Raw genomic sequence first — 12,676 nt, forward strand, 5'->3', positions numbered from 1 at the left:
AGCAAGAACCAAGCATTAAAAAAAAAAGAAGTAATTGCACCATTCCAGAAGACTAAACAACCATCGCTCCCTGAGGAAAATCGGTTGTTAACATACCGTAAACTTCGTAAAGAATATAAAAAGTTGGTGAAGACAATGAAAGTGGAAAAAGAGAAGGAGAGTAATATAAAAATGGTAAAGGAGTTTATGATTAAGGATAAGAAATCGTTTTGGCTGGGAATTAAGGGGGTAATATGACCTTATCAAGAGGAGATTTGCCCTCCACCAGCTTCGTGTCCAGAGTATTTAGAAAAGCAAGACAGGGGGAGTAGTCAGGTAGAATAATATTCAGGTCAACTTAGGAGTCAAACTTGTTTTCCCTTACAAGAAGTGGATTATGGCTTGATAGACCCAGTAGGTCCAAAAAAAGTAAGGACTTCATTGAAAAGGATGAAAGGAACATCGGCACCTGGTCCTGATGGCATGCCAACCCTAATCTGGAAACAGGGAAGAGCATATTTGCTTCAAATCGTATCATTACTCTTCACAATTATTTTACAGATAAGAATTTGAACGCAGAAGTGGACTATGTCGGAGATGGTTTCATTATATAAAAGGGGAGATTAAAGTGATCATGGTAATTACAGAGGAATCCATCTAGGTGATAATTTAGCAAAATTATTTGTAAGGTAGTGGATAGTAAGTTGAAAAGATGGTTACGTTGGAAAGAGGTGATTAGTAAGGTCCAAGCAGGTCTCAGAGAAGGATATGGAACTGCGGGCCACATTTTTATGTTACAAGCTTTAGCGAATAAATACTGGAAGCCCAGAAAAGGTCGTTTGTACGCAGCATTTGTGGACTTGAAAGATGGATTTGACAATGTAGATAGAGTGGTACTTATGGAGAGTCTATTGAAGGCAGGTTTTCTAATTGTTTCTGTAACAATTTTAGTAGAAATTTGTAGAGCAACGAATTTAGTGGTTCGGGTTAGTAGAAATGTCTAGGGTAGTACAAGACAGGAGTAAAGCAGGGGTATACCCTGTCGCCTAAGCTATTCAGTATTTATACGAATAGTATGGGAAAGTTTATGGATGAGAAGGGAGTCCTAGTGCTGACATTGGATGTGTCAAGGGTATACATGCTCCTCTTCGCAGATGAAACAGTTTTGATTGCAGATTCAGTTAAGAAGTTATGGAAGTTATTGAATTCCTTACGGAATTTTTATTAAACAAGAAACTTCAGTTGAATGTTTTAGTGTTTAGGAATGGTCGTCAATTAAGTGAGGCCAACATTGAGGTAGAGAATAAACTTAAAGGTAAGGATGAATAGAAATATTTACAGGTGACAGTTAAGGCAAAGAGTAAATTATTCAGTAGGTATATAGAACATAGTGAGAAAATGAGCAGGTGTGTTTAAGTTTGATTTTAAGGAGCCGGATAAGGGAATATAAGAGATATTGGATACAGAAAGAGATTTTTAGGAATCGGTGATGCATCGGAAGTTGGGGATTTCACAAGAGTGATAAGTTAGAAAGGATACAAGGGGATTTCACAAGAGTGATAAGTTAGAAAGGATACAACTGGATATTATAGGAGATAATTAGGTGTTAATAGAAATATGAATAGTTTAGTAGTTAAAAGATATTTAGGGATTCTTCCGCTAAGAAGTTGTAAGCTGATGAATATGGTTAGGCAGTGTATAGTGAATATGCCGCAAGTTTGGCTACTTAACTCTGATTATTTAGAGGCTCTTAGAGATGAATATCCAAGCTCATAGCCGTACCAGGTAAGGAGGATTTTACAGATGGTGGAGTGGGTGAAATGCGGAATAATGGATTAAGTGTAGATAAAGAGGCCGCAAAGATGATAGGTAATAATTTACTAAATCATGAGATACAGGTTTCACAGCATGAAAGAAGCTTTTCCGATTCTCTCCGCCTCTACACATCGGTGAGGGAGACATAGGGTGATGGGGTTTTGTTTAAGGTGAAATAATAAAAAAGAGAGAAATTGAAGTATATAATTGAATAAAGGGAGAATAATTTTCCACTTGGGGTAAGAAAGATGTATTTAGGGTGGAGGAAAGGGCAAGATGGTCCTTACTCTTGCCCGGTGTGTGGAAGCAAGGAGAACAGTGTGGAACAGAATGATTCTGAAGAATTGAATAAGTTGGGAAATGGAACTTATGGAAAGTGTAGGTTTGATGAGATATGGCTGGTGAATGTAATGAATGTTTTGCAAGTGTTAAAACTTTAGAACGATTTCTCAGGTTGGCAATGGAGCACAAAAGTAGATTTTTGTGATTTCTGTTTTTCTTTGTTTATGTTATGTAATATTTATGTAATGTCAATTATTTAAAAGTGAATTTTCTTTTTGTTTTGTATTGTCATTGTCCAGAACTTTTAGCGCAATAAAATTTACTTACTTTTAATGTTCTTATATAACAACGCAATTAAAGCGAAAATATAACAAAAATATATAATATATTAATATAGCGAAAATATAACTGGAGAAAGCTGGGAAAGAAGTGCTTTTGGTACATTGACGTCACATGAAATTAAACCTGATTTTAAATGAATCAGAAAAGCTAAACAAGGCATAAAAAATGTCTGAGGCAAATAATGCACGAAAATGAAGCCCAAACAAGATCTGTGGCTAGAAAACATGCGGCAACAAGCATCAAAACGAATCCCAAATGAAAACAATGGACAAAAAAAAAATCGGGATTTAGATGATAAGCGACAGGGGTGATGGTTGAAAGAAAAGCACCAGTGAGAACAACAACGAGTCCCAAGAGAAAACCAACAAAATAGATGATTCTTTGATGCATTAACAGGAAGGAGATTGACACCTCGCGACTTCAAAATATAGAATAACGCAATGATTTTGCTATTGCTATATATATATATATATATATATATATATATATATATATATATATATATATATATATATATATATATATATATATATATATATATATATATATATATATATATATATATGTGTGTGTGTGTGTATATATATATATATATATATATATATATATATATATATATATATATATATATATATATATATATATATATATATATATATATATATATATATATATATATCTATATATATATATATATATATATATATATATATATATATATATATATATATATATTATATAGGGAGTTTTCAACTGAGGAAATTAGGTAATTGCTGAAATTTTGAATTGAAATTCAACAAAATTTGTAACCATGGGAACAATTTTGAAAACAATTAAAACCAGAAAAATTATTCAAAGGGTGAATCTTCGGGTCTTCCAACACACAAAGGATAAGCCTTGAATAATTACTTATTATGAAAAGGTTGAAAAAGTTGCACGTCGTAGCTTGCACAGTTGTCGCCCCTCTCCCTATTACGTTCCCAAGGCATTAGAGAATAGCCATCCCTAATTAGTATTAAATAAAAAAAAACAAATTTTTTTAAATGAAAGTAAGGAGCAACATTAAAACTTAAAACGACCAGAAATTACTCCGTATATAAAAGGGGCTTTTCAACCTCAACACCCCACTCTTTACGCTAAAGTTTGACTCTTTCTCTTAACTCTACTTTTTAAAGCAGTAAGAAATTGTAGCGTAAAGAGCGGGGCGTTGAGGAGGAAAAGCCTCTTTCATATACAGAGTAATTTCTGTTCGTTTTAAGTTTTAATGTTGCTCCTTACTTTCATTTAAAAAACTTGTTTTTTTATTTAATTTCTGGACGTTTTTGAATTAATGCATGTTTTGATCTTGGCTCTCCTCACATAAATAATTAAAACGAAATTTGCATATTAATTAAACGCAATTAATTGGATTATTTTGAAAAAAGGAGCGAGGGAGGAGGCCTAGCTGCCTTCCAATTTTTCGACTACTTAAGAAGGCAACTAGAACTTTTAATTTTTTACAAACATTTTCATTGGTAAAAAATATACGTAACTTACGAATTAACTAATGTAACGAATTTCTATATTTTTTTATTGTATGTTTTTATTGCGTATATGAGGGGGTTCTACCCTCGTCAATACCTCGATCTTTACACTACAGCTTAAATTTTGTCCCAATTCCTTAAGAATGACCTCTGAATCCCAAAGGCCGTAGAATAAATAGTTGAAATTACTAAAAATACTTTAGCGTAAAGATTGAGGTATAATGAGGAGGTAAACCCTTCATATGCGTAATAATTTTTGTTCGTTTTGAGTTTTAATGCTGCTCCTTACCTTCAGTAGAAAAAACTTTTCATGTTTATTTTTTCATCGTTTTTTCAAATAATGCTAGAAAATCCTGCGCCACCTTCATTGCAATTTTCTTCCCCCATGGAAATATCTTCCCACGTAACCCCCCCCCCCTCCCTCAACTCTCCCCCCTAAACCAAAAAAAACCTGAAAACGTATGTACACTTCCCAGTAACCATTACTACATGTAAACACAGGTCAAAGTTTGTAACTTGCAGCCCCTCCCACGAGGACTGCGGGGGAGTAAATCGTCCCTAAAGACATATTTATTAGGTTTTCGACTATGGTGGATAAAATGGCTGTCTCAGAATTTTGATCCGGTGACTTCTGGGAAAAAATGAGCGAGGGAGGGGGCCTAGGTGCCCTCCAATTTTTTTGGTCACTTAAAAAGGGCACTAGAACTTTTAATTTCCGTTAGAATGAGCCCTCTCGCGATATTCTAGGACCACTCAGTCGATACGATCACCCCTAGAAAAACAAACAAACAAATAAACACGCATCCGTGATCTGTCTTCTGGCCAAAAAAAAGCGAAATTCCACATTTTTGTGGATAGGAGCTTGAAACTTCTACAAAAATGTTCTCTGATGGGCTGAATCTGATGGTGTGCGTTAAAATTGTATGATTTTTAGGGGGTGTCTCCCCCTATTTTCCAAAATGAGGCAAATTTTCTCAGGCTCGTAACTTTTGATGGGTACAACTGATCTTGATGAAACTTAAATATTTAAAATCAGCATTAAAATACGATTCTATTTATGTAACTATTGGTATCAAAATTCCATTTTTTAGAGTTTCGGTTACTATTGAGCCGGGTCGCTCCTTACTACAGTACGTTACCACGAACTGTTTGATAATAAACTAATTGGATATTAATAATTCAATAGAAATAGTTATGAGAACTTTTTATATTCATATTGGTTATCACCCTTAGCTCTTTCATTTCGACTCAATTAGACCATCTATTCGACCTAATACTAACAAACCATCCAAATATTAGCTAAGAATTTCGATAAAAACTGTACATTTCACGAAAAGAGTAAATATGCATTCAACTCTGCTTAAGACATCTTTTTTATTTCACAAGAGCTTGAGAGTATTGAAAACTAATGACTCCTTCAATAAACATTTTAACTTTGCTTTAAACAAGCTATAATTGAAATTTAAAACTTGAGTAGGTTTTGAACAAGCGACTACTGTCGAGTTTATAAGAGGACGAAAAAAATATACAAACAGGAACAATTAGTAAACCCCCAAAGGGAACAGGATGTTCTTAGGAAGACTAGAAGATCAATACCCCATTCATTTTTTTAATCTTATCTCTAATCCATTTTCAAACGCTTTTCAGGCTAATTACCAAGAAGAAGTTAACACATTTTGGGCATTTTGGCGAAATTAATTTAAATGCTATACAAGATTGTGCTTAACGGATGTACTCGACATTCGCTTTTCATTACTTACATCTGTTGATCGAATATCTTGGGATTATGCCATTCGACAGCCAGATGTAATATCTATACTATGAATCTAATCACCTAAACAGTGAACATAAATCATGTCTGCAACAGAATGGGATAGCAATTACACAGGCGCCAAAAGAAAATTTAAGGTTTAAAAATACTTCTTTTCATCTTTTCGATCCCCCCTCCCATATCTCCTCGAAGGAACACCCTGTCTTCCCCCTAACCCCAGAGTGTAGACCTTTTTGGAATTATATTTAAAGTACAGAAGTGTTAAAAGTAACAAGAGCTAAGAGCTCATATGGCACTTGTGACTAGGCAAGAAGAGCTAAGAGCCAAGAGCTCATATGGCATGAGCTCTAACAAAATTTAATAGATTGATTTAAAAGGAAAATCAGAGGCTTGATGCCGGTCAGGATTTAAAATAAGAGCTCTGAGTCACGATGTCCTTCTAAATATCAAAATTCATTAAGATCCGATCACCCACTCGCAAGTTATAAAGTGTTTTTAATTATTCAGTTTTAATCCTCACAATTTGATGTAAGTTCTTTTATATATATATATATATATATATATATATATATATATATATATATATATATATATATATATATATATATATATATATAGTTTCTCTCTTATTCTTGTATTGTGCTGAAGACGGCCCTTAGACATAGTGCCGAAATATCTACAGAAATAATTTCCACTGTCTTGAAATTTTCCCTATTGTCTCTACGTTGTATTTGTTTGTTATGGAAAGGCAGTGTGGTCTTCGTCGCTATTTTCCAAGATTTCCCCTCTAACTCCCCCCAATGTCAAAAGATCTGGTTGGGATTTGAAATAAGAGCTCTGAGACATGAATTCCTTCTAAATATCAAATTTCAATAAGATCCGATCATCTATTCGTAAGATAAAAATACCCCAATTTTCACGTTTTCCAAGAATTCCGGTTTCCCCCTCCAACTCCCCCCAATGTCACAGGATCTGGTCGGGATTTAAAATTAGAGCTTTAAAGCACAAGATCCTTCTAAATATCAAATTTCATTAAGATCTGGTCACCTTTTCGTAAGTTACAAATACCTCAATTTTCAAAATTACCCCCCCCCCAACTCCACCAAAGAGAGCAGATCCGGTCCGATTATGTCAGTCACGTATCTTAGACAGGTTTTTATTCCTCCAATCCAGTTTCATCCTGATATTTCCGCTTTCAGTATTTTCTAAGATTTCCGGTCCCCCCAACTGCCCCCCCCCAATGACGCTGGATCCGGTTGAGATTTAAAATAAAAGATCTGAGTTACGCGGTCCTTCTAAATATGAAGTTTCATGAAGATCCGATAACTCCTTCGTTAGTTAAAAATGCATCATAAATTCTAATTTTTCAAAGCTAACCCTCCCCCCCCCAATAGAGTGGATCCGTTCCAATTATGTAAATCACGTGTCTAAGACTTCTGCTTATTTTCCCCACCAAGTTTCATCCCGATCCCTCCACTCCAAGTGTTTTCCAAGATTTTAGGTTTCCCCCTCCCAACCCCCCCCCCCAGTGTCACCAGATCCAGTCGGGATTTAAAATAACAGCTCTGAGACACGATACCCATCCAAATATCAAATTTCATTAAGATCTGATCAACTTTTCGTAAGTTAAAAATGCTTTATTTTTTCTATTTTCTCCGAATTAACGGGCCCCCCACTCCCTCTAGATGGTCAAATCGGGAAAACGACAATTTCTAATTTAATCTGGTCCGGTCCCTGATACGCCTGCCAAATTTCATCGTCCTAGCTTACCTGGAAGTGCCTAAAGTAGCAAAACCGGGACCGACAGAATTTGCGATTGCTATATGTCACTTGGTTAATACCAAGTGCCATAATAAAAACAACAATTATTATTTATAGCATTTATGGCCGTGTAAAACATTTAGCGGAAAAGGGTGCAATCCTATACTTTTATTTTAAAGATACGTACGTAATAATCATGTATAAAAGCTAAATTATACTGTTTCTGGATATTTGCCCAATTCTAAAGGTAAAACTGTCATCAATCATTTAGTATTCCAGTCACCAAAATTGGAACATGAGGGGGAGGGATGCATTTCTAAAATCTAGGGGGGGAATTTGCCAATTTCTGGGGATCACGGTTGAAACTAGAAGTTTTGGAAAGACACAGATCCAAAGTTTCTCACCCCTCTCCGATTATAATCTTATAATAACTTATAATTTTACTCTTTTTATGGCACTGGTGGGGAAAAGAAGCAGAAGTCTTAGATATTTGATTTACATAATTGGAACGGGTCCGCTCTATTGGGGGGGGGGAAGTTAATTCTGAAAAATTAGAAAAAATTACGTACTTTTAACTTACGAAGGAGTGATAGGATCTTCATGAAACTTCATATTTAGAATGACCTCGTGACTCAGATCTCTTATTTCAAATCTCAACTGGATCCAGCGTAATTGGGGGGGGGGGAGTTGAGGGGAACCGGAAATTTTAGAAAATAATTAAAGCAGTGAGATCAGGGTGAAACTGGATGGGAAGAATAAAAACCTGTCTAAGACACGTGACTGAAATAATCGAACCGGATCTGCTCTCTTTGGTGAAGTTGGGGGGGGGGGGGGGGGTAATTGAGGTATTTGTAACTTACGTAAGGTTGACCAGATCTTAATGAATTTGATATTTAGAAGGGTATTGCGCTTTAAAGCTCTAATTTTAAATTCAGACCAGATCCAGTGACATTTTGGGGAGTTGGAAGGGATAACTGAAATTCTTGGAAAACGTGAAAATTGGGGTATTTTTATTTTACGAATAGGTGATAGGATCTTAATGAAATTTGATATTTAGAAGGAATTCATGTCTCAGAGCTCTTATTTCAAATCCCGACCAGATCTTTTGACATTGGGGAGAGTTGGAGGGGGGAATTTTGGAAAACACTTGGAGTGGAGGAATCAGGCTGAAGCTTGGTGGATAGAATAAGCAAATGTCCTTGATACGTGATTGACGGAACCTTACTGGATTCGCTCTCTTTGGGGGAGTTGGGGGAAGGGGTTCCGTGATTTGGCGAGTTTGGTGCTTCTGGACGTGCTAGGACGATGAAAATTGGTAGGCGTGTCAGGGAGCTGCACAAATTGACTTGATAAAGTTGTTTTCCCAGATTCGACCATCTGGTGGGCTAAAGGGAGAGGAAAAATTTTAAAAAATTAGGTATTTATAACATACGAGTGGGTGATCGGATATTAATGAATTTTGATATTTAGGAGGACATCGTGACTCAGAGCTTTATTTTAAATACTGACCGGCATTAAGCCTCTTTTTTTCTTTTAAATCAATCTATTGATTCATAGAATTTTGCTAGAGCTCATATCATATGATCTCTTGGCTCTTAGCTCTTCTTGCCTCGTCACAAGTGCCATATGAGCTCTTAGCTCTTGTTTAAACATGCAATAACAATTATACTGTTTCTGGGTATTTGACTCTATTCTAAACATAAAAATTCCGTCAATCATTTAGTCAAATTAGAATACGCTCCATGGATAGGAGGCACTCGTCCAAGTATCTTATAGCTTTATTATTTTTAAATTTATATGAATTCTAGGGTTCCATAAAATTAGGATGCATAAAAGTCAACTCAACAAACCCTGTTTCGGAAAAATCTAACGGAGACAAAACTCCACATACAGAAACTCCGACCAAGGACACACATATTATAAAACACACTTAAAGAAACAACGCATTATTCTGTTATTTTTGGCAATATAAAAGAATTAATTGTTAAAAATCAGAAAAGAGCTCAATCCTATGTTTACTTCAAAGACAGGTAGGCAATAATCATGTATACAGACTAAATTATAGTTTGGTTCCATTCTAAAATTCAACTTCTGTCAATCATTTAGCTAGGAAACAACTGCATCGTTTGGCTAGGACATGTTCTGCTGATGAAGGATGACTGATTGCCAAAGATTGTCCTTGTTGACCAACGGTCTATGGCGAAACGAAAGGCAGATCGTCCACAATTGGGGTGGGATAATATCATAAAGAAAGATCGAAGGTAAATGAGAAAATCTTGAGAGGGTGTAAAGAGGAGGCTTTGAATAGATTGGGATGGAGGAGTATGTATAACTATGTTGGCTTCAGATGGCTTGGGGCTGCAGTCAGTTGTTAGTAGTAGTAGTAATCTTTTAGTATTCCGACCACCAAATTTGGAATATGATCCATGGAAAAAGGGCATTTGTCTTAGTGTCTTATAGTTTAGTTATTTTTGAATTTATATCAATATTAGAGTTTTATGTAAACTTATGCTGCATAGAACTCAACCTAGCAAACCTTGCTCAGCCAAACAAAACTACGGCCAAAGCAAAACTCTATTCACAGAAACTCCGAAAAAGGCAAAAATCTACCGCGTATTAAATTAACCACAAGAGTGGATCGCGAAAACTCCACTCAAGAAATATAACCAGCAATCAAAATTCATCCCTATATTCAGGTTCTGACAAATATCAACCCAGAGACGAATTTCATAACAGTAAATAATTATTCCGCAAATAATTCAACATGTCAATCTCAACTTCATCACAGTGAACAATTTTTTTTGCAACTGGGATGCAACTTTGTTATCGATTTTTATGTAAATTTGAAGGTTTAAATTTTTCTTCCTTTCCCAGGTGAATCTTAGATTGGAATTTACTCGAGTGGATTCTAACCTTTGTCCAGTTTTCTAGCTTTGAATATTGGATTGGATGAAAACTAGTGGATACGTTACAGGTTAAAATTTTGCATTCATCGACTCTTTGCTGAACTGTTTTTCGGAGTAATTGTTTGAAACTGAGTTGAATCTTGCTTGGATAAGTATAACATGGGTTGAATTTTGCACCGTTAATATTTAGGGTATTTAAAATAGGGCATTTACATCATGTAACAATTGAAGGCGCTTGTGTATTATAACGACCACACCAAGAAGTGAAATTAGGTTAATCATAATGAAATATACCAAAATTTGATGAAAACGTAATACTTTAGTATCCAAATTATGGAAACTACGACAGAGGATTATGGAAAGTAGGGTGCCCAGAACGCATTAACCTTAAATACCTAACCTATCCAACTCTATATATTAAATATTTAATTAAAACATACCTGCATAGTAGTTGATCTCACTCAGGGTAAGCTCATTATCTCCGAGAGAACATAGACAAACCGGTTTTAAACAGATCAAGAACAACAGTGTGGTCGGTATAATACACAAGTACACAATTGAAATATATGTGCGTCTACTTTGTTGGATCATATACTGCGACGTTCATATTTTCGCAGATTGATTTTAGGGAGGAGAAGGAGTTGTAAAATCTCAATATGAAACCCAAAGTTTTATTTATAGAAATAACCCAAATATTTTTTGTAAATCCCGAAAAATGCTCTCCTGAAAAGTACACGAAATTTTGATACATTACAAAACTATGTTAGAACGGAAAAGGGGATGCCAGGAAGCGGAACACAGATATACCTGGCTAATTACATCTCCATGAGCTGTTCTGACTTGATAAAGGTACCTATAACGTCGGGATTTGTCTAAGCGCTGCCTAGCTGCAGCATCACTTTCCGCCAATCGTCGCTCTACCAAGCGTCGACGTGAGGCACGAGTATAAGCTAAAGAAAATAATTAGGTATACTACCATGCAAAATACTTTACAAGCTGTTAGTGATGGCATGAGACCGAAGGTCTTGATAAAGGGTCTAAGATAGTTAGATAATAGGATAAGATAGATAGCAGTGGCTAAGATAGCAATGATAAACTAACCATAAATTTTGCTGAAAAGAAAAACACAACAAGTTATGTTATTTTTCGTTAGCTAATTTTTTTTTCATTTTTCCCTTTTTTCATTTTTCATTGCAAGAGAAAGCTTGTTACATCAGGTTGTTTATATTTTTTATTATTGTAATTCTTATTGTTTTTTTTTTTATAAGTTGATAAACAATAATGAATGCTAGTCAGGGTATATATGTCTGAAAATTAGCAGATATGTCTTTTTTCCAGCGGACAACAAATGCTTACACCATAAAAGTCAATCCCAAAAAATTAGCTCTGAAGAGAAAAAAAGTTGCAATGGAGCTCTTTTCTTTTCGTGTGATAAATGATTAGAACCAATTATCCAGAAAGCTGTACAAGAACTGAGTCCATAGCTAAACACCCATCTCAAAAATGGCTTGTTTCCCTCGCCAAGGAGTGAGGGAAACTAGTAAAAGAAAATAAGCTTGTTTCTTAGAAAAAGAAAATATAATGTTAATTTTTTTTATAAAAACATTCTTTGTATATTTTTTCCTAATCTCTTTTGAATTGAGTGTTCATGAGTGACGGAGATTGGATTTACAATTATTATTTTTCTTCTTTTTTTATTCGATTCTTTTTTATTCTTTTTTTTTTAGTAGTATACAGGTAATAGGCTATTTATCGTTTTATTTACAATACTTTTAATAAATTAATCGAAATAACCGGTAAGTAGTTGGGTGTACTTTCACACGTATGCGTATCCTCATAGGTTTTTCTCCGGCGCGAAAGTATTACTTGCTATTTATTTATTTGAGAATGTTAAAGTGAAAACCTTAACTCGAACTTTATTTTTGCTTTAGATTGCGTTGAAGATAAAAGATTCGCTTATGCCAAACGCGAACATGAGCTTTTTTTACATTTAACTTTTTGCTCTACTTTTGCGTTTCATGTTTAAATTTTATCCAATATTCATTTGTAACACATTAAATTAAACCGTGCTTAGACTGGTTTTGATTTTCCTGAGAGATACCGTATTTTCGAAGATCACACTGCCTTTCCATGACATACAAATAACAGTTCCATATGGACAAATCCTTTTATTTGACAGTGAAACAACAACAAAATCTCGGGGAATTCCGATCAGATATACAGCAGCCAGCGTCAGCAGATAAACTATATAAAAAATGGGAAAAGATGTAAGGGCATTTCCCCTATCCATAGGTCGT

General features: G+C 34.9%; 1 protein-coding gene across 2 annotated transcripts in view; it reads right to left on the reverse strand.

The window, feature by feature from the left end:
- The window catches only part of LOC136026441 (transmembrane protein 198-like), an 82,652-nt gene that overhangs the window by 33,251 nt on the left and 36,725 nt on the right, over positions 1-12,676 (reverse strand). For both annotated transcript variants that reach the window (XR_010617289.1, XM_065703043.1), the window contains exon 6: positions 11,187-11,329. Coding sequence is in view for 1 of the 2 variants with exons in the window: in XM_065703043.1 (XP_065559115.1) it covers positions 11,187-11,329 (143 nt within the window). In the remaining variant the exon portion in view is untranslated. The remainder of the gene's footprint in view (positions 1-11,186; positions 11,330-12,676) is intronic.

The sequence above is a fragment of the Artemia franciscana genome, chromosome 1, assembly GCF_032884065.1.
Source record: "Artemia franciscana chromosome 1, ASM3288406v1, whole genome shotgun sequence".
Taxonomy (NCBI): domain Eukaryota; kingdom Metazoa; phylum Arthropoda; class Branchiopoda; order Anostraca; family Artemiidae; genus Artemia; species Artemia franciscana.